Source organism: Oryzias latipes, chromosome 17 (genome assembly GCF_002234675.1).
Source record: "Oryzias latipes chromosome 17, ASM223467v1".
Taxonomy (NCBI): domain Eukaryota; kingdom Metazoa; phylum Chordata; class Actinopteri; order Beloniformes; family Adrianichthyidae; genus Oryzias; species Oryzias latipes.
The window spans coordinates 15,081,247-15,104,075 of record NC_019875.2 but is presented as its reverse complement, the minus strand read 5'-3'; the positions used below and the strand labels follow the sequence as shown (position 1 = coordinate 15,104,075).

General features: G+C 38.5%; 2 protein-coding genes across 5 annotated transcripts in view; one reads left to right on the top strand and one right to left on the bottom strand.

Moving 5' to 3' along the window:
* The first annotated feature begins 1,289 nt into the window (after window positions 1–1,289).
* Window positions 1,290–19,646, top strand: LOC101170217 (abl interactor 1). 4 transcript variants are annotated; one of them, XM_011486418.3, is made up of 11 exons: window positions 1,293–1,553; window positions 4,729–4,896; window positions 8,712–8,888; window positions 12,119–12,133; window positions 12,732–12,835; window positions 13,915–14,055; window positions 14,246–14,346; window positions 14,509–14,724; window positions 15,872–15,961; window positions 17,413–17,598; window positions 17,710–19,646. In XM_011486418.3, exons 1-11 carry the CDS (start codon window positions 1,437–1,439, stop codon window positions 17,883–17,885), a joined length of 1,491 nt encoding a protein of 496 aa, XP_011484720.1. In that variant the 5' UTR covers window positions 1,293–1,436; the 3' UTR covers window positions 17,886–19,646. The 4 variants fall into 4 exon arrangements, with proteins under 4 accessions (XP_011484722.1, XP_011484723.1, XP_011484720.1 ...); XM_011486420.3 differs by lacking the exon at window positions 15,872–15,961 and having other exon boundaries at window positions 1,290–1,553; XM_011486419.3 differs by lacking the exon at window positions 12,119–12,133 and having other exon boundaries at window positions 1,294–1,553.
* LOC101163456 (amyloid beta A4 precursor protein-binding family B member 1-interacting protein-like) overlaps window positions 18,102–22,829 on the bottom strand; it is a 17,858-nt gene continuing 13,130 nt past the window's right edge. The window contains exons 10-12 of the mRNA XM_023964983.1: window positions 21,777–21,875; window positions 21,599–21,698; window positions 18,102–19,981 (exon numbers count right to left, since the gene is read on the bottom strand). Coding sequence (XP_023820751.1) covers window positions 19,845–19,981; window positions 21,599–21,698; window positions 21,777–21,875 — 336 coding nt within the window. The 3' untranslated portion in view covers window positions 18,102–19,844. The remainder of the gene's footprint in view (window positions 19,982–21,598; window positions 21,699–21,776; window positions 21,876–22,829) is intronic.

Sequence of the window (22,829 nt, the reverse complement as noted above, 5' to 3'; positions counted from 1 at the left end):
CTTAATTTTTAACCACTTATAATATTCCAATTACCCCCAAAGTCTTTGCAATAGTCATGGATGCTATTCCTGAAGGAATAATAATGTTATTTAAAGGTTTTGTACACCCTTTACCATCATGTTCAGTGTCTTTGAATAAAGGTGGTGCAGCGCAAGCAGTTTGTTTGTTGGTGCTAGAGTTAATACTCTCCAAGTGTTATTATGACATTTTATTTATGGTTTTATTTGTCGTCTTAATGCTTCAAATAATGATATCATTTTAACTCTCAGCAATGTAAAGCACAGCACTTTTAGATACCAATCCCCTATTTGGAGGTTTGGGTACGATCATCTTTTTTAAACTTTTAATTTTTTCATTTATTTGTTTAAGTCAGCAGTTTTACTGTTTTTATTAAGTTCATGATACCTGTTTTTTTTTGTTCTTATACTCTTATCTCATTGTTTTCATATTCCTATGTCATTGATTTTGATACTTTTATGACATTGTTTTTATCTAACACTTTTTATCTCATTTTTCTTTTACCCGTTTGAGTTTTCTGTTTTTATCATTAAGTCTTTTATATGTTTTGTGTATTTTTGTGGCAAATGGACCTTGAGTCTGTAATAAAGCTTATAAATCAATGCAAATTTTCTGAGGAAAAAAAGGCCCTTATTCAAACTTTTTATGATTGAGTTAAACCAATTTACCAAAATAATAAAACCTTTTTCTAACCCCAAAGCTGTAAGAACTTTTGACACCTTGGAATGTTTTAAATGTACAGAATAGCATCTTACTGCTTTTACAGCTCTTGTTTATAATTTTTTTATGCTCCCCTGACACTTTTTGTTAGTCCTTTTCTATCTGCGTATCTTAAAGTTGACTCGATTTTGTACTATGATTCTGTATATTTTCAATAAAGATTTTTGAAAGAAAAAAACAAATAAAAAAAAAGGAGAAAAAATATTAACAAAAGCGAGCAGCTGCTAATGGAAAGGGAATACCCATAATACCGGAAGTGACGCAAAAACGTTACTTTGCTAAGCAGTGTTGTAATTTCTATCGTAGTAATACAAAAAAAAAGCCTTTTGACTGTTTTATGTATTTATAGTGTCCACATAAAGAAAACGATAATAAATATCTTTGAAAAATCATACACAATTAGTTTTATATTAGGTCCTTTCTGTTAGTAGCGGTGTCTCCGCTTTCGTTGTTGTGTTTCTGGATTTGATCACTTGTAACAGGGTTGCTTTTGTTATGCGGTATTTGGTAGTTTGCACCTGGTTTTGCGTTCAGTATTTGTTCATTTGTACTGGGATTTGTTGTTGTTGTATCTTAAATGTAAACGTGTCTTGCACCTCTCGGCCACCGTACCTTTCTCATCAGAACAGCAGAGCATCACCGCCTCCTCTCACAGAAACAGACAAACGGGCAGGAGAGAAATGCAAAGGGATGTAAGATGGCAGAGCTACAAATGTTATTAGAGGAGGAAATCCCTGCCGGTAAAAGAGCGCTCGTGGAAAGCTACCAGAATCTTTCGCGGGTAGCGGAATACTGTGAAAACAATTATGTTCAGGTAAGAAACGCATTTTTGAGTCAGAATGTCGTGTGTGCGGGTCGTGTTTGTGGTGGTGGTGCGAGAGTGAAAACCACAGGGAAATGAAATGCTGGTCTTGGTGAAAGCCACCCTCAAACCGCTAGCTTCAACGAGTGGCCTCCTCTCCCGGTTCGCTGACAGAGCGCGCGGCTCGTCGAGCATGGCTGCACGTCGATGGGTTTTTGTTAAACGAAGGCTTTCTGTGTGCCGAAAGCGGCTGGGGGGCTTCAGAGGGTGTGTCGTTGTCATGACTAGAGGTTTGTCACTCTCTGCTTTCTCCTAGACTAGAGGTACCTGTGTAGGAAAACGTCGACCCAGTTTCTCTTTTAAAAATTGTAGACATTTTAAAGCTTCTTTTTTTTTGGCATACGACTGGCTAACAATAATGAGCATAAAAATCGGTGAAAATGCTAACCTAACCTCAACTGTTTACTCTTAAAAACTGCACAATATGTTACTTATTAATTATCTCTATATATGTAGCAAAAGAATTCCAGTCTTTTTTAAGTTTGTTATAATATCGACTGAATTGGATTAATTATTCATTTATTTGCTCCTATCATTTTAAACATAATTGTTAATATTCCGTCATTTCATATATTTTACTATGAAGTATGTCATAAACATATTGTTATATATCTTTCAAAAGTAATATTGCAGCTGATATGAGGTTTGACCAAAGGCTTTTTGTTGGTGGGAGGTTGCAGCTTACTTGTGGTTTTTCTACTTTCACTCAAACTACAATATAATGATATTTCAGAAGGGGTGCATTACTAGCAGGATGATCATTATTTTTATATTTTTAATCCACCCATGTGTATGATAAATATGCATACATTAGATGTTTTTTATTTTATTTTTTATTTTTGCATGAATTGGTTGGTTCAGTGATCTGAGTCAAATAGAGGTGCATGCTGGGACAAATATCAGGAACTTTCCTTCAGTGGAAAAAAAAAGATTAGATGAACAATTTACAGAACAATAATTATTAAAACTAAAGTCGAATCATTTTAGCCAGAGTTTAAATGCTGGTAATGGTAAATATCACTGCATCCATGGTCAATAATTGTTAGGTTCTGTGCTTTCCTTATGTTGATTAGATTTTATTTTTCTGCAATTGGAGAGGCTCACATTTCAAAGGGTCTTAAAAAATCTCTTAAAGTATTTTTAATCTAGAAGACATTTAGCTGCTCATCTGAGCAGCTTTTCAATTATTACATAAAATCTGCTGACTCCACATAAATAGTAAATAAATAACTCAAACTTCCCGTCAGCAGCAGCTAGGATTAAAGAAAAAGAATAGCGTCATGATATACTGTTCTCCCTGCATCCTCTTAATGTCTGACCCAAATGCACTCCTACTTGCTAGTGAGTAGAGGTTGCAGTTATCGGATGGACTTTCCTTTTTGCTTCCTATTCCTTTTGCTAAATTCAATCGCATTTGCATTTAGCCAATATTGCAGCTCTAGATGCCCATGTTAGTTGTAATTGCAAAAATGTGAATATTTACACGTTTTTTTTTTTTTTCACTGTTTGATTTTGCTAAACTGAAAACAAAGTGTTTTAAGTTTTATTGATGATTATTGGATTCCACTTAGTAATTTACCCACATTGTATAATCTTTGGTATTTAGTGTAAAGTCAGAGCTTGAAAAAAAAAAGCCTCCCTGGAGTTGCTACAACAAATAAAATAAAAAACTAAATGTCATATGTGTGATTGACGGATTGTTTGTACAAAAATCAAAGGACCTGAGAGGAAAAAAACAAATTCAGATACCATTTCTCTTTAATCATGAGCACAAATGCTTAAGTTCTTTTCATCCATTTACTGTAGATCTTTAAAGCTGACACTCATTCCTATAAAGCGAAGATGCAGACATTTGACCTGTCCTAAATAATGATGTCTTTAGAGATTGCAGTAGGATCCACTCTTTGTACTTACTTCATCCTGTTCAGAACCGTGTGGGTGTTTGAGGCCTATGTGCTATTACTGGCTGAGAAGGGATTATTTCTTAGACCAATTTTAAATGATCAAAAACAATCTTACGTACATTTTTTTACCACATGGGAGGAAGTGGGGTCGTCAACAGAAAAGTCACTTATGCAACCGGAGAAGATGCAAACTCCACCTAGCTAAAAATCTCTTTTCAATATCTTTTAGTAAAGAATGACATCAACAAGAAAATACTAATGCAACATCAAACTGTTAGGATAGAGTCAGCTTTTATTATTAGCTCAGGTACTTCTGTCATGTGCAAACTTGAAAGTAGAGCTCAGCTTTTTTTGGCTCTCTTTTCCTAAAAATAGCGTCTCTGAAGTTTGAGATCTGAACAGTGAATGGTATGTTTTTTTTCTCTCAAACAGACTTGAGTATGTGTTGTTTTATTACAGATTGATTTTTTATTTATTTACTTCTGCTATTCTTAAGTTGTCAGGGTTTTGTACCAGTGAAACTGCTGGGTGACAGCTAAGATGGATTTTAACCTGTAATTGTGTATATAAAATATCCCTATAAACTACATAAAAAAGGTTTCCATTTTATTCTGTTTGACCTTTTCTTTTATTTATTTAAACCAGACAATACAGTTTGAAGGAAAACAGAATTCCGTGTTGCTTCCATGACAAAGCTTGGCAATTCCGTGTTGGAAGACCTCTCTGTATGGCAGCATTATCCGTGCTTTGTTTCCAGGCTATTAATATGTCTATTCAGTGCCATTACTGCGTAGAGGCATTTAGAAACAGATGGTTTGTGCAGACGGGTAGAGAATTGGGATTTTACATAACGTCCTGGCATACCTGCTCTCAGGGCTTAACTCCCACCATGCACCTGACCCATGCTGCCACAATTGAGGTGTTCACAGTTGTGCTCTTCAGTTCCGACATGTGTTATTACTTCACAGACCAGCAGATTTCTTTCTTCACTTCTCGTCAGGGGCTTAGCATGGATTTGCTTTAAAATTCCAGCAAAGGGGGGCTGATTTTGTCACTCATTTCTGTAGAAACCAGTCCTTTCACTTTCAGCACAAAGAGAGTAACAATTCTTCTAGATATTTCTCCTTTTAAATCATCTTGTTCACTGGCTAGTCGTTTTATTCCCCCCCACATATCCATCCCTTGAATTTTGTAACTTTTTTTTTTCCTTTTCCCTTTGCCAGGCTCAAGACAAAAAGAAAGCCCTGGAAGAGACCAAAGCCTACACCACCCAGTCTCTGGCCAGCGTTGCCTACCAAATCAATGCCTTAGCAAACAATGTGCTGCAGCTGCTGGACATCCAGGCCTCGCAGCTGCGCCGCATGGAATCCTCCATCAACCACATCTCCCAGGTACACACCCCAGCCCAAATGTCATTATTATCATGATTAGCCTTCTTTTTCTCCTAAGCCACCGTACAACTCAGTGCCCCGTCCCTTTACTCTGTGCTTTATTAAGCTTGTCAGATATGAAGCAGCACAGCCTCCTGATTTGCATTTTTAGCTTCTCCTGAAGTCCGTACGCAGCAGATTGGAGTGAGGATAGTTACAGTTTAATGAGCAACAGCTTAACTACTTTATCGATTGTGTGAGGATGGTCACTTGTGATTGATGACACCAGTTGGTTGCAGCCTTCAAAGTGTCTGAGCTGTGCTCCAGACTGAGGGGTCAGCATGTAAGGAATTCACAAAACTAGATGGGCAAATGAGTATGTGCTCATTAGTGTTCATGGACCCTAAACCCTAACTCTTGTTATTCTCCAAGATGAGAAAGTTCTTCGAAGTCTAACATGTTAGCATAGAATGACAGCCAGCTTTAAATCACAGCCCCACTGTTCATTGCTGCCAGATTTGTGAGCAGCTGCGGCTCTGAAAATGAAAGCGTGTGTGTCGCAACACGGCCTCTTTGCCATTTTCTGCGTTCTTCAGCACTTGGGGATAATATCAGCAATAATTCTAGCATCAATTTGATACCTCCAAGTTTGTGGCTCCATTAAAATAAAACATGGAAAGCTAAATTAGGTAAATGGAGAGAGAGGAAAAAAAAACATTAAAAAAAAGATATGTTTGTATTTAGGTAGAATTGATTAATGCTTTGCAGCAAATTTCACAAGATCCTGAATGTCTTTTAGTTTGTTAAAAATGATTTATCTTTGCAGTCGTCTCACTCTGCTATTCTAAAGAAAATATATGCAAGTAAGAAAGTTATTTTAGGTGCAGTGCTTTGATATTATTCTGCTGCATAAAAGTTGGTTAAAAAAAAGGAGAAGAATGCTAAGAATCAAGTTTTTATGATTACATTTTACAGAACTTTTGATCACAACTCATCTAATTGACATGGCGGGCCACATTTAGAATTACAAATTCTTCCTTTTAAACAAACACTTTACAATGCTTCTTTGAAAAAGATATGTATTTAATCCTCAAACAACAACAGTTTAAACCCTATTTAATGTATCCCAAAAGGCTTTGGATCTTAAATGAAAAGCATCTAGTTCACAGGTAATGCTTACATTTATGGGGAATTATTCAAGAAAGTTTAATTTCTTTACAGGTTTTGCACCTAATTTAATGATGAAAGCATAACAAATTTACGGTGGCCCTGAAGTACAAATCACAAAACATTTTGGAAAACAAAAGTAATTTCAAGAAAAAAAACTGAAACGTTAAAAAATAAAACACAATGAGAAACTGAAAAGTAGGTGCTATGGGACATCACTGATCGGATGATGATATCCAGTAATACTTCATGCCAAATAACCTTCAGTTGAATTGATGGACAAACAAGATCATCCAATAGTACATACTTTTTTCGGTTTCCGTAAAAAAGGAAGAAAAAAAAACGTTTCAGACAGCAAAAGTAATTTACATTTTATATTTATATATATATATTGATAGATAGATAGATAGATAGATAGATAGATAGATATATCAGTATCTATTTGTATTAGAGAATAACCCATCAAGTGGATTTAATGCATTATTATTATATGTTGTAACTAAGGATCAATTCAAAGGATTTTTTTAATCATCACCTGAGGAAACGGAAAATATGATTCCCAGTTTCAGCCAACGCAAAGCTTCTGAAAATTGTTAGAATTACTAAAAATGAAAATATGGGTACTTCCCATTCGTTTTGAATGAATAGGAATCTTTGATCTTTGTGTTATGCTATGTATACACTCTTTATTTATCACCTTAGTAAAGCTGATCAAGATTCCATTTTAATTGAAGAGACCTTTTTAAGTGCAGTAATGTCCTGGCAATGTTCTGCTTTGTGGGTTCAAAAGATGATTGGGTTGATTATTAATGACCCGTTCCTCTGCTCAGTAGTATTCCAATTCACTAAGTTTATTTAGAAAACAATTACTTTGAGACACAAGCCGTGACTTATCAGACTGAAGCTGAATAGATCGAAGGCGGCAGAAATGATCAGGAGCCTTTAGTGGCAGGAATTCCCCACAGAGGCCCAGCAGACATCTGTATCTCTGTTTCTGGAAAGATTACAACAGACAGGAACAATGACAGAAATCAGGAAGGGCAGACACAACTCTTTGATTAGGTAGGAGTTCTTACATGTCGTTTGGTTTGCAGATCATTTCAAACAAAAAGTTTATAATATGAAACTCAAAGAAGAAACATTTGTTTTGTTCATTTTTGTTGGATGTTTTTTCTTAGAAAGTTACAGTTTAAATAGCTTTAAGATTAAAAACAGTTCCTGTAGTGAATGTCTTCTTTCCTGTTTTTCCTCCCTTCTCCATTTCTATTTCAGATGACCCCACATTTCTTTCATTTCTCTGCTTCTTCTGTTTATCTAAGTCACTTCCTCTTTGAGCTTCTCTTTTCTTCCTCTCGCTTTCTCTGTTCCTCATTTCTCCCTTATCACTAGAAGGAAATAGGCGGGACGTCTCTTCTTCCTTGCCAGCTGAAAGCCGGGTGTGCCACTTCCTTTAAAACACACTAGACTGCAATATGTTGTTAGTTCTCTCCCAGCAGACACACGTCACATCAGAGGGTGTGATAGGCAACTAGAGGTCCACTTTGGTTCTTAAACACCCTTATATTTTTAAGATGAAGTAAAAAAAAAAAAAAATAGATGAGATGAGTGGCAGCGTGTACCAATTTCTGACAAAAGATCTCTTCACACACATTTCTGCCCTCTATTTCTTCCTACTTTAGTAGAGGGTTTTACGTTTAAACCCAGCTGTAATGATCATTCTTTCACACCCTTCACTGCTAAGCATTCCTCACTCTTTGCACTCTTCTTTATCATCCATAAATTGAGGGCCCGTCCCTCTGCAGGGTGTCTGATGTGAGCAATAATGACTGTAATCACGGAGGAGATGTAGGTCATCGCATTTCCAATTATTCCTGATGTGAGGGGTCAAAGGCAAGCTTTGGGAAATTGGCCTCGGCAAAACAGAAGATGTAAACATTTGCTTTATTAATGCAGGGTTTCCCAGGCAGAAACCTCAGGCCCCCCAGGACCCGCAAGATATGACTTTCTCTCTATTTAAGTGAACTGAATCTATGCAGTTGTGATAATTCCTAAACCTCCTTTCATTCTGACTTTTACTTTCCTGAGATAATTGTTCTGCCTTCAATAAAAAAAGAGGCTGCTTGTATTTTGGAATCATGGAGTCGAGAATGTTTTTGTGCAAACTGGAGCTAAATTTACAAAAGAAGATTTCAAGAAGATAATATAGTGATGAAAAAACATTTAATATTTGATGGTAAACATTTAACAATTTCATAAGTGAGGTGTCTTTAATTTGTTCCTTTTGTTGTGGTCTGTGCAAATCTTTTTTTGTTATTGTACACTAAATATATAAAGATATAGTTTTAGCAAACCCCCTTATTGAAGTTAAAACTTTTTAATTCAATCTAAATAACATGATTTATTTAAAATTTTAAAAAAAGTGTAGAACAAAAAAGGTAATTTGGAGTTTTTTATGTTAACATGTTTATTTTTATTAAACAATATAAAAGCTCACAATATTTTCATTAAATTTAATGCTGACATTTAGCTAAAAGCATACGAAATGTACTTTTTTTAAATAAATATATAAATATAGATTAAATATAAAATTGAAATAAGATAGGCTTGTAAAATAAAACAGCTTTTTTCCCCCCTCTAATGTAGCCTAATTCTGAATTTCCCTCCTGCAGACTGTGGACATTCACAAGGAGAAAGTAGCACGTCGAGAAATTGGCATCCTGACCACAAATAAGAACACTTCTCGCACTCACAAGATCATCGCCCCAGGAAACATGGAGCGGCCGGTGCGCTACATCCGGAAGCCCATCGACTACACCCTGCTGGATGATGTGGGACACGGTGTCAAAGTAAGAGTTTTTTAATATAGAAAGACAAACTCTCTAATAGGCAGGTTCATTTATAGTTTTTGTTTGGTTTTTAACTCTACAAATATGTGTTATTTAATCATTTTAGTAAGTTAAACTTTGTTTTCTGACTTTAAACTTGCATAAAGCTGTTGTTTTATTATAGTTGAACATAAAAAGTTTCCGTTTTAGGGAGGGAATTAAAGCAGTTGTGACTGACAAAGCGTTGAAGACTCTGGTTTTGTGTTTGTGTGCTCTCTAACATCAGAAACAGGATGGTGTTTGTGTGTTTAAATGTGAGGAACAAATCTTTGCCAAGTGGTACTCACACCATCACATCCACTCTGAGTGAAAAAAAAAGATCTCAGTCCTTTTCCGACTCATGCTTTGTTTTCTTTATTCTCACTCTCCATGAGCCATTTGTACTTGTGAGTGTGCGTAGTGTATTGGATTTGGCATGTGCACCCCCCCTTGCGTCTGTCTCTGTTGAGATTGTGGCTGTCTGCTGATTTTCAAACATCCACTGATTCAAATTCAAAACCAAGTGGCTCCTCTTTTGAGAGCTGGCTCGCACTGAGACACATTTGGCTCGGCCCACTATGCAAATCGAGCCCCATTCGTGAATGTGGGAGATGATGGATCTCTATAGAAATCGATTCAGATCAGTCAAAATTACACAAAGTGTGCTGTTTTTTTTGTATTTTTTCTCTCGCCATGAACGAACATCAAAATAAAATTTAACACAAAGGTTAAATATGCAGATCATTTTAAACGTGACAAAGTATTGTGTAGCAAAAATGTATTGTTGTTTGTAGATATGCACTTGTGCGTATCAGTGCAGGCAGAAATGCATATCACATTTCACCTCCCCAAGACCTTCTTTCATGCAGACATTGGTGAATAATTCAATAGGTTTGATTCTCACTGCTGCACACAAATGTACCATATTATGAACTGCATTGACTGCATGTGTTTGTGCATGTCTGCTGTTTTGTTTTTCAAGATTTACCCATCGTTTAAATTCTGTCTGTGGGGAAAAACATTATTTTGAGCTTATCAGCACTCCACACCCTGATTTCTTTGTACGGTACTTGTGGTGGATTCTCTCGAGAATTTAGGGCAGGATCATCAACCCTCTACATGCCTGGATGAACCCAAGGAGAGGGAGGAAAATACATTCACATGTTCAGGAATGAATACTTTTCCCTCGTTTCACTACAATAACCTTCATAAGCATTGCTGTGATTGACCGGAGTAGGTCAGTTTGAACCTAGTTCTAAATAGTTGCATCTGTACCATCAGATGGATTTTTTTATTCTGTAAGCTGTGGCCATAGTGGAGAAAAACATTTATGTACATTTGTTTGTGTGTAACATATATACATAGATTTAGTTTTGTTGCCTGCTTTGGATTTCTGTCAGCCTGTGAACACCACCCAGTCCGACGGATGGTTAGAGCGGTTGAATTAGTACCTGGAGACCAGTCTTTGTTGACTGTGCTCTCAGGATCCCTCTTCATGGTCACATCAGTTCGTCTGGGGGCGAATATGTCCAAAACTCGCTTCTATCCTCTGTCACTGGGTTGTTGGCGTTCGAGGTGACCTATGGATACTGCCTTGTCATCCCAGGAGCATCATGTCTTGCTTCCTTCGGCCCAGTTTTCATTGTTGGGTTCATTTAGCCTGGAAACAGTTCACTTGGTGCCATTGCACTTACTAGAGGTGTACTCCTGGAGGTGCTTTTCCCCATGTTTAAGGGTAGGCCAGAGGGCAGTCTTCCATGGAGGACCTTCCTCTGCAGGATGCTCACAGGCAGCTAGCACTCAGTTTCGTCAATTTCTGCCCAATCGCAAAAGTGACAGAATGTTGGCTTTGTCTTCTCCAGTCTCTGCGGCCCCCCCTTACATTTCATCAATAGTAGGTCTGCCTAAACCACATGTGTCAAACTCATGTGCCAAATGTGGCCCGCCATGTCATTTTATGTGGCCCGTGGGCATAAAAGTTTTTAATTTCTTAAAATAAATAAATAATAATTGGTGTGTATTTATTCATATCTTGGGGGAAACAGACTTGAAATATGGGATTGTGCAACTAAACATTAGGACTTAAACTCTGTCCATATAACCTAACCTGACAGAATCAAATGTAAAAGGATTTATGCTAGAGTAACAAGCAAACATGTTTTCTATGCAACTGTAATTGTCACTTTAAAAAGTTATAGTAAAGAAATAATGAGTTATTTAACACTAAGTAAGGAGTAGTTACATTTTTTTCCCATTACATTTAGTTACATGTCTAAGTTACATCTGGCCCTTTGAGGACAGCCGCTATGCTGATGTGGCCCTTGGTGAAAATGAGTTTGACACCCTTATAAACTGTCTGGTCTCTTCTTCCGTTGAGCCACTGAGGTTGGAGTTTGCAATTATTGTGGACGGAGAGGGGTATGGTCCTAAGGAACGGTCATGAATCCTACCCATTCTGTCCTCAGCCCTGCCTTTTTTTTTAATCATTGAGTTCCATTATCACCACCTGAATCATCTGATGCCAGTCTTCAGAAGGGTCTCTGTCACGCTCCTAGCTTTTTATCAGGAGGATCACCATATTTGGGTTTCCTGCCACTATACTCATCAGATTCATGCAACTAACCTTGGCCGTCACCTATTTAGGACCTCTTCTCTTTTATGTATGACCACCACCAGTTTTTAGTAGTCTCTGCTCGTTCCAGGATCACACTTCACATCAAAGCATAGATCAAAAGTGCTGCCAATGGCAAGTTTCTATCCCTGAGCTTCTTCACTCAAGTTAAATCCTTCACCTGCTTTGGATATATACTCTTCATCATTCCTGTTACTGACCCTCACCTCCTTTGACCAAGAGTTTGCCTTACGCATTACAAATTGTGTCAAAGCGTTTTTTAGCAAGCATATAGATCTGAGGTCTGAAAGTAGACAGTCGGGTGACATACTGGACAACCCTGCAGGAAATGTAGACCAATGCAATTTTCTTTCATTCAGGAAAACCCCTCTGTCCTTTAAGATTTTTATGCCCATGCTAAGGTTTTCTTTATTGATCTCTTTCCAGCTTTATATGCTAACCAGAGACCATATTTATGCTTAAAATGTATTTGGTTATTAATATTTGACACCTTCTGCCATTAAAACAGTCTTTCTTTTATGAGCATTAACCAGTGAGTCTTGCTTCTTTCTCTCTTTTCTGTCTACCTGGTTGCACTCAGTGGCTCAAAGCCAAGGTAAGAAACGGCTGTATTTCCTCTTCTGCTCTTGTTGATCAGATTACAGTCACAGCATCATTGTGTTTGTGATGGTTATCAACAATTGAAAACACTTACTAAAATTTATTAGACCAAATATGTTGCCATACAAGTTTCACAAGTGAGAATTAAAGATAAATTTGACTTAAAATGATGTTTTGTTTAGAATGTTTTAAACTTAGATCAGGAGCTACCATCTGTTTATTTTTTTATATTTCTTTCATGCATGTAAGGTTCAAATTTCTGATTTGAATTATTATAGTTACTTCAAATAAAAAAAGCAGTAAATGAGTGACACTCTATTTTATTTGGTCAGGATGTCAGTATTGCATGCCTTACCTCATTCTCCCCAGCCTTTCCTTCGCCGGATCTTCCTGTCTGATGTTTCCTGTTCATTGTCTGAACATACTTCATATAAACATATGGCTGTATGATAAAAAGGGGCAAAAACACAAGTTACTCATTTAGGCACTTTTTAAGTGACTCCAAAGACTTGGTGCTTGTTGGGAGTCTCCACAAACGTCACCAAACCAGATTCTAGAATTACTCATGGTTTTTCTTTCTTGTGCTTCACCAGCAACATGGGAACAATGCAGCAGGGCGAGGGGGGACCATTTCCAGAACCAACCCACCCTCACAGAAACCACCAAGCCCCCCAATGGCAGGTCGTGGCACACTTGGGTACGAAGTTAAATCTTTGGAATGTATTGGTTTAAACTCAAGAAGATCGCTTATAGGATGACTTTATTGATTTTGCGTGAAAGGACTTTTCTAATGATCAAAAATTGTGATTTGTAGAGAAAAAGTACGTGGAAAGAATAAATTAGTTAGTATTAAAGGGCCTATATCATACTTTCCTTAAGCCATTCATCGTAAACTATATACATTTATAAGATAATCTATTACCCTTGGCACACTGAAGAAGACATTTTTTATGAAATATGAGTTATTTTCACAGTTTATTTTCCTACCTGGAAGTAAAACGGACTCGATCTCTGAGGCACCGCTTTTCGCTCCTGTGGGTTCCGCCCATTTCATGACATCATCCTAGAGCCGACCTCGGCAGTGTGTCTGCGTTTCACCCACAAAAACAAACAACACCCAAACTTTTGCAAAAGTGGATGCGCATATTCTGCATATAATAGGAAAGCATTTTTTGCCGCTCACTGCTAACTCCGCGGAAAAAGTGTGTATGTGTTAGCCTGGGGGCGGGGCTGGCAGCACAGACTTTTTCCTGGAAGGGGCTGTTCTTCCCTGATCTACGTCACAATGAGAGAACCCACTCGTTTTTGTGGATTGGGAGGTCCTCTAAGTACAGGTTTTTAGAGAAATGTGTGAGTTTTTAGTTGTTTATAGTGACTATAGTGATACTTAAAACCTCAATGTTGACTTTTTTCATGATATAGGCCCTTTAAATTAAATGAAAATATTGTGAGGAATTATATTGTTCTAATAAAAATATGCATGTTAAAATTGTTAATTCTATATGATCTTTTTTCTAAAAAAATTCAAATATTTGAATAAATGATTTTGTTTAGATTGAAATAAAATGGTTTAACTTCAACATGGGCTTTTACTAAGACTATAACTATATCGCCATATGTTTAGTATTAGAGAACCATAAAAGATATAAAATTTGTACAAGTAACAAATTAGACAGCTCACTTATAAAATTAGATCCCTCTGACTGATAAAACATTTTATATATTCAGCAAAAACAATTTTATTCATGTGTTGCATTTTATCTTTGTTTGAATTAGGCGTAACACTCCCTACAAGACGCTGGAGCCTGTTAAGCCTCCAGTGGTGCCTAACGACTACATGACGAGCCCAGCCAGACTCGGCAACCAGAACAGCCCTGCACGCACTGCTTCGCTCAACCAGAGGCCAAGGACGCACAGGTGTCACCATGTCACCCCCTAAGCTCTCCTTTTTTTTTTTGCTGAGTGTGAATGTGTTGCCTCAGTGACAAGAAAGCTGTTGTAGCAGACTGAGAAGTGAGGAAGTAATGACAGCATGTCAAGCTGTCATGTAATTACGTTTGTCGCACACATCCTGTGATGACAGTCAAACTGTCTGCTGTGTGTGCAGTGGCAGCAGTGGTGGGAGCGGCGGCAGGGAGAACAGTGGTGGCAGTGGAGTCGGCATTCCTCTTGCAGTTCCCACCCCGTCTCCTCCCAGTTTGGGACAAGGTGAGCTCCAGTCTTCCATTCCAATTCGTGACACAACCTGCTTTCTAAGCAATGCAATTAGTGTGCAAATGAGTCTAGATCAAAGACAGCTCTTTAAGCTCAAGTAGGAACTACAACCCCCCCGTCCCCTTCTAATCACAGCATTTCCTTCATTCCCACCAGTGGTCACATCCTCAGCTGCTGTGCCTCAGGGCCCCGGCTTGGGCCCCATCCCAATGTCCCAGTTTGGCACCATCTCCCGTCAGATTTCCCGTCACAACTCATCAACGACCTCCTCTGCCTCCATGGTGTCAGCCACCGGCACTTACCGCCGAGCCCCCTCTGTCTCCTCCCAGCAGCCGCACATCAACGGGGGTCCAGCGTTTTCACAGAACTCGGGTAGGAATGAAAAAAACCTCAATTGAGCTTTCAGAATCCTCATTAAAATAACCAGAGAAAGTGTGCCGGTGATGTGAATTTGTGCTCTCTGTTGGGTCAAAGGTTCATAGGTGGCTTGACATTCTCAGAACTAAGTGATAAATATTATTAATAAAGGCCTGGTGTTGTCGTCACACCTTAGATTTGCTGTACAGGATGTTTCTCTCATTAACTACCACCTTTAATTGAGTTTTGTTTCCTCCACTAGCAGAAGAAAGCTGAACTGAGAGGGCATTAAGGGACAGAAAAACACAATCAGCTGCCAGGCTTTTGGAGTTCCAGGACGTGTGCATAAAAGCTGCGAGTAGATTAGAATTTATTTTGGCAGATGTGACTCGGGGGCATTTATGTGTAATGGCTTTTAAAGGACAGTCACCCTGGCTCAAAGTGGAAAAGGAAGAAAGGAGAGGGGCAATCAGCATGCCACGAGTCTCTGCCGTTGTAGCTGGTGTAGCTCTGCTGAACTAAAAGCAACTCTTGGAATCAGAGTGGATGAAGCAGAAGCCTTTTTTTTCCTGTTAGACCAGGGAGCCGACTGATTACACAGTGTGGAGCGGTGGATGAATGAGGCTTAGAGGTGACGGCAGGCTTGAGTGATACGGCATGACGGCCCAGGAAGATAGCCGACGGCCTTCCATTACGTGTGATTTATGATGCCGGAGCTGCTGCGGCGGAGTCTGACATCATGTCTTGAACGAAGGCCGGCTGTGTTTTTGTTTGTCTGCGTTTTTCTCGTATGTTTTAGGACAGAGCGGCTAAAAGCCTCAAAAGATGGGAAAGATGTAACTGAAAAAAGTTGACATTTGATGAGATTTCCAGGACCACACACAGACGCTTCATATTCTTTTTTTTGTTTTTGTTTCTACAAATATTCTCATTTCAATTGTAGGATTTTTGGCTTTATGCAGTGCTTTGCGGTTCTTCCTATAGCCTTTGCTTCTAATGTTATAGCTGCTAATGTAGAAAGTGAATTCTGCACATTTATGCTCAAAAGCTTATTTTCGTTCTTTTTGTTTTTCTGTTTTGCTGATTCTGTGTTCCTGTCGTCTTCCCTGCCCATCACTGGCTTTTGTGTTTCTGCTCCTCTGTCCTCGCCTGGCTGCTCTAGTGTCTGTGGCTCCTCCACCTCCTCCTCCTGTGGTCCAGCTGACCCCTCAGATCCCTCTGACTGGCTTTGTGGCCAGAATGCAGGAGAGCAGTAAGTAAAAAGCGTCACAGCGGTGCTATATGAAAGAAAAAAAATCCTTTGTCCATTTGAAAACATTTAGCACACAGGTGTGACCCGAACACACCTTTCCTCAGACAACCCGCTGCCTCACACTCTCCTCTCGTGGCTTGCTTCACTCAGCTACGCTTAAAATGCTTTCATCGCACAGCAGACGGGGTTGAGGTGGAAGAGACCATCAGAGGTCTCCGTGTTGCCATGGCGACGGATCATTGAAAGCCTTCATCCTGTACGGTTTGCCCACTGAAGAGAGGGGGGGAAAAAAAAGACCTGATGGCTTTTCCTGATCCACCAACAGCCTGTCAGAAAAGATGTGACCTAAATGTACATTTTAATGGACAGCCTGCAGAAATACTTAATTAGCTGAACTCAAAGATGATCTCAGACCAGGATTTGTTTTTTCTTTTCATTTTGACATAACTTTAGGGTACGAAGCAGTTCAGGCAAATGATTGTTGCAGCTGCTCTGGACAGATCGTCATCCTGGAGCTCAAATCTGAGAAAAGTCTGGGATTCAGCTCTTTCGACACTAAATCAGTGGGGGGGGGGTAGGAGAACAACTTCCTGTGATCTAAATGCAGCTTCGCTTTTCTTGGACTTGTCAAAGACTCTGCTCAATGTACCAAAGAGCTTTGCTGGCAAGGAGCCCTTTTTCATAACAAGAACATATAAACTAGAAATATTCAAATGAAACTTTATTTTTTACATTATTTTTTTAACCGCTGTGCTTTTGAGCCATCTGCGGCACACAGGATACATTTTTCAACATTCGCGTCAGGGATTAAAAAGGAGCTGCTTTGATTCTTTGAACAGGGAAAAGAAAGAAGCTGTTCTACAAAAAGCAACATTTGTCTAAAACTGATTTATTGTGACATTTAGAAACTAACCAAGCTTAAATTAAAGTGAGAATGGTAACAAGTTATCATAACAAAGACCAGTTAGAAACAAAGGAAGCAGATTAGTTAAAAAGGTGCATTCATTTCCATCAGCTTCATGTTTGGCTACCTTTTTAAAGCAAAGCTGTGCTTATGAATACCTGGAAAAGCAAGATGGGGAGTTATGGGTGTAGGGCTGCTTTGTTGGAGAATTGGGCTAAAACAAATGTCAGATTTGATCCTAAAACCCACGCTAATCCACACTTGACGTGTGCTGAGAATACAATAGAAAAAAGTGGGATATTCTCTGGCTGGGTTTGTGGTGTCATTGACTTTAGATGCATCAATTTATCATAAATTCTTCAGAACGGCTCAGTTAACTTCTGGTGAGTTTAAATTACAACAAGCTTTGAGCTTCAAGATGTTAGTCAGTGGAAGTTTTTTTTTTGTTTTGTTTGTTTGTACTTTCATTGATTTAAAGTTTATGCTATTAACCCAATAGTCACATAAACTGATTTAATCTAAATCTATTTTTTCTTTTGTGGTGCAGTAACAGACAGCCCAGCGCCGCCCCCTCCACCTCCCCCAGAGGACGTGGGTGTGTTTGAGGATCCTGCCCCACCTCCACCTCCTCCACCTGTAGACTATGAGGAGGAAGACGCTGCTGTGGTTCACTACAGTGATCCTTATGCCGATGGAGACCCCCACTGGGCCCCCAAGGTCTATTTAGAGAAAGGTCAGGCCCACAGGGGGCTTCTAATGATTATAATTGTAAAATAAGCATATATGAAACAAGTCATTTTGATTTAAACTAAAATGAATGCCTTTTCTTTTCTTGGCTTTTCAGTTGTGGCCATTTATGATTACACAAAGGATAAGGAGGACGAGCTGTCCTTTATGGAAGGCGCCATCATTTACATCATCAAAAAGAACGACGACGGCTGGTTTGAAGGCGTCTGCAACGGCGTCACTGGACTTTTTCCTGGAAACTACGTCGAATCAATCATGCACTATGCCGATTAAGAAGACAAAAAAGACCTAATCGTACGATTTGTGGCCCCCAGAGATGAAGATGTACAGTTGTGTGCAGCTGTTATGAACCAAGTGTTGCGGTGACGCTTTGAGTGAGCGTTGCACTTTTGAAAGTTTGGGGTCTGCTTGTTTACACTGGAAACAAAATAGAGGACGTACGTAGGACAAACCTTTCGAGCGCTATATCCTCTTTCGAAGCATGTGGGGTTCTTTTGTCTCACCAAAAGAAAAGAAAAAATGAACCATTGTGGATCTTAATGTAAAGCTCCGTCGTATTGACCTAAATCCAGGATTTTGTGTAGCATTCTTGTGATAAAATGCTCCTTCTTTTTACAAACACCTTAGATCATCTGACCATCCTCCTCCCGAAAAGATTCTAAGAGTTAAAAAGAGGAAAAGAAAACACAACTTTTCATGTCCGGATGCTCCAAAGAAAAAGCGTACCCACAGCGTCTAAAAGGGTGAGCGTTCACACAGAATTTACAACAACAACAAAAAGAGGACATAGTGAAAATGTATATAAACTGTAATGTGACCAACTGTCAGTGCATTTATCAGTGTGTATCAACAGTGTTTCCATCGCTCAGTGGAAGTGGTGCCAAGGTCGGATGCTTCTACTGTCATTTTCACCTGTATTTGGGCAAAAGTATTGTGTAAAGGCATTTATTTTTTATGATAAGCCACAGATGAATCCTTGAACTGTTGCCACTGCAGTCAGTGACGCTGTTGCACAGCTCCATGCAAACTAACAAGCTTGTATTTACGTCATAGCTTCACGGTTTTGGTTGTAGTATAGCTAAATTGAGTTGTTTTTTTTCCCTTTTTCCTATTCTTTGCATGGTTGCCAGTGTGGTGCTTCTCCATTGGTGCTCAGTGACCACAGTTACCAACCCAAACAACCTCAAAAACTACCAAGAACTTTAGTTTCCTTACATCCAGCTCATCTGATTGTAAACTCGCTTCATCAAACCTGTTTTTGTAGTGAATGTCAGCGACTCAGCAGTAATGTTCTGCAGTTTCTGTGCGTGGCAGCTTGTCCTGCACACGAATGACTTCTGCTGCCCACAGCGAGGGAATGAAACAATGAAGACTGCCCTTCCATGGTGTTTCGTGGTGCAAACAAAACCACCTAAGTCAATGCCTGTCCTCATAGTGTACGTTTGGAATACATATCCTCCAATGAACATTTCATGGAAAATGGATGTAAAGGTAACATTTTCTGGTTTTAGATGTAAAAAAAAAAAGAAAAGGCAGCATTCATTGAGCCTTTAAGCAGGAAAGTATTCAAGTGTCATTACAGTGAACTGCATCTCATTTATGATCGTATTTTTTACCATCATGAGGTCATTTTTTGGTGAAAAATCAACTTTTTCTAACTGATCTATTTCTAGCATTGCATTTGACTTCTTATGTCCAAGACTGCTGAGGAATGTTTGCTAGCAGTTTGTATGTGAAGGATTTATTTATAGTTTTGATTTTTTTTTGTTTTTTCTATCCATAAAAAAAAAAAATGACAAGACGATCACTGGCGTGTGGGAGATTTCTAACGTTCACCACTAAAACGTTTGAGGGCATCGTGGGAGAAGGCGCCTTCTTCAGATGTGTTTTCTTCTGATCAAATGTGGAATAAAAAGGAAAAAAAAAACTGAAATATTCATGGGAACAGAATCTGATGTGTGTCCTATGTATATAGATTGTGGTCAGTTACATTTATGTACAGTCTTTTTGTAATAAAAAGCTCCTTGAAGCACACGGATGAACAGTGTTTTTTGTTGAGGCCATTTTTATCAAACAAAAGACCATGTGTTTCTACATTAATGTCCAAACAAAATAGAAAGAAATATGTAAAATTCAAATATATGCTCTTTATTATAACCATTTAACAATTTAGATATTTTAAAAGCAACCCAAAAAAAAAAAAAAAAGATGACTCGCTGAAGGACATGAGAGCTAGGGTGATGCATGAACTGGGGGGGAAGGAGGGATGAAGTCAGGTGGTGGTTCTTCTAAATTGAATTTAACCTCAGATTTAGGTGGAGATGGACCCATACATGGGTTGACCACAAAGGTGTTGTGCTTGGGCTGATCTATGGAGACAAAGAGTTTGAGATCCAAAGAAAACAGACATATTCAGAGCTCCGTGTGATCACGTTGGAGCTCAAGACTGATCCAGTGCTTCAAACGATGCACTGAAACTTGCAGGTACTTTATTTGTACTCCTCTTTTTGATTCCGTGTGTCTGTTTTAATTAAAAACAAAATAAAATATTCTAATCAGTCATTGACACAGCTTCTTAGCCCTTTATTTCCTTTTGAGATCACAGGGTTGCTGGAGCCTATCCCAGCCACTTTGGTATGAGGCCAGAACAGTCTCATGATTCAGAATTGCACACACTTCGATTCACAAATGTCATTTTATGCAAACGTAACACAATGTGTGTGTTTATGAAACACAGGGTGTGCATTTGTGAAACACAACGTGTGTATTTCCAAATTTATTTAGCACGTTTGCATAAAATGACATTTGTGAATCGAAGTGTGTGCAATTCTGAATTATGAGACTGTTCTGGCCTCATAATTAACTCCCATTTTTAGAGTCTTATGTACGACTCCGCCGTGGGTTTAAACCCACGACCTTCCAGTCACAGAGTTGAGACTCTACCGCAAGGTCACTGAGCTGGTTCTTATAAAAAAAAGACCCCCCCCCCCCCCCCCCCCCCCCCCCGAAGATCTTAAGATCTTCGCTTTAAATACATTTAAAGGTAAATACATAAACAGGTTTGATGGAAAAAAGTAGTTGGAGAAGATTTGCTAATTTTGAGGTTTTGAGGTTTTCTATGACATTTGTCAGTTTAGGGCCTCATCCTGCAGGGGGCGCTCACCAAACTTTAAAAAACAGAAGCTGGCACTGAAGTGTGTCTTAACGCTGACCCAAGATCTACATGAGTAACCTATATAGCACTGATGCCCACTGTAGTGTTTGCCCCATTGTTGTTACCCCACTGTTGAGCCTTTGAGCAAAGACCTTGATCGTGGATGCTCCGGTGCAGCTGCTAATCTCAGACGGTACACTGGTATACGGGTTTACAAACAATAAATACAAACTATTTCCAAATGAAGCAAAGTTCCTTGTTAAATTGTGTAAATTTATGTAGCAAGAGAAAGCATTTAAGACATTTGCCTTTGCTAAATTTGGATATCCCAATATTTTAAATGTCAGACAGTGCAGAGAAAACAATATAATTTATAACCTGAAAAAGTCGAGTTTTTGCACATTTTTTAAATATGGACCATTCTGAATGAAATTAAAGGGTTTTACTGATTTCAAGCATAGTGGAGGAAGGCTGATGATAGGGGTTTATCTGAAGCTATGAGAACAAGAGGAGCTTCCAAACTATACAGTCTCACAAAATAGGAAACAAAAGGATTTTTGTTTTGTTTATACTCATGCTAAACTACTAAGATCTGATATTTTATTCATTAAATTATTTTCTTTTTTCCCTTCCAAATTTCTTTTAAATGTATTTTGACTTTTAGCCCTGCAGTGGAATGGTAAACTGTCCAGGATGCACCCCTCCTTCCCCCAAAAGTGTCTAGAAAAGGCTCCAGCAACCCAAAGCGTTTAGACAAAAGATAGATAGTTTGACTTTTGCAGAAAATACAGAATCTTTTAGAATAGTCGTTCTAATTATTTTTAAACCTCACCAGCTTTGGTCTGAAGTGAGGCAGCTTTGTTTCGTGCAGACTGGAAACCGGAGGCTCTTTTCACAGCTTCCTGATAGTTCTGATGGAGGACGGGTCCGTACTGAACACAGACAGGTGACTGTTTAACCTCTTAGAAAGGACATTCAGATCAAAGAGGGTGGACAGAGTTACAGCTGACCTTAGCTATTCTGATGGAGGTGACCCAAAGCAGCAGGGACTTTTCGTCTTCACAGCAAAGGAACTTGATGTAGGGAGAGTCTTTCTGGATGCAGGGATGCTGAGAGCACAAAGAGAAGAAGAGATATGCAATTGATTTCATAATGTAGAGGGAAGAAGGTTCAAAGAAACATTGAAGAAAACCATCTAAATATATGCCACCTAAATTCCAGTCATTTTTCAATCTTCTCACCTTTTTTTACATTGTTTGTCATTTGTAGTATGCGCTTTCACCAGCAGAGGTCAGAGTAAGAATAAAAATTGGAATTTAAATGAGAATTTCTTTATTTGACACCTTGGGGAGGAAATTGCAAGGTGTGTGAATGTGACAGATAAAAATACATCTACAGAAGAAGAAAAAAAGTTGGGTTTCTCTCATGTATTTCAGTAAAAAAAATTCTACCAGCTAAAGTTTGAAATATATATATATTTACAGAAGTTTTCGACATGTGAAACAAATTGCAAGAAAAGGTAAGCTGTGTTTTTAGACCACAGCAAATGAAAAAAAAAACATCTGGATATTGATCCTAGAACAAAATAAATATTTGTTTTAATTCAATATTTGATGGCAAAACATATATTTGTGTGGGCACATTTTTTGTAAAATTTGCACTTTGGTGACCTTATACTACTGCAGGCGCCCTTCTACTAGTGAAGACAGAATTGAACCATTGTTTTCTTTCCTTAATAGCTCTTATTTTCTCAATATAATTTTAACATGGACACCAATGTTAACTGTTTTTTTTTACCATCCAGTCATTCCTCATGAAAGAGGAAAATAATGATCACAGCAGTGATGCATTGTTATACTTTTCTTCACTAACTAAAGTTCAGACGGTCATCTATTGAGTTCTAATTCAAGTTAAAAGAGCTGCTTTTGAGTTGTAATTTAATTCAGTGCAATATTTCTGCTGTCAATTATGCAAAATGGCTTGTTTTCAAAAGAAAGAAAAGTGTACAGGTCTGCTTATTATTCCCAATACTGCAGGAAAGTTCAGGGGTCACCACAATCTGC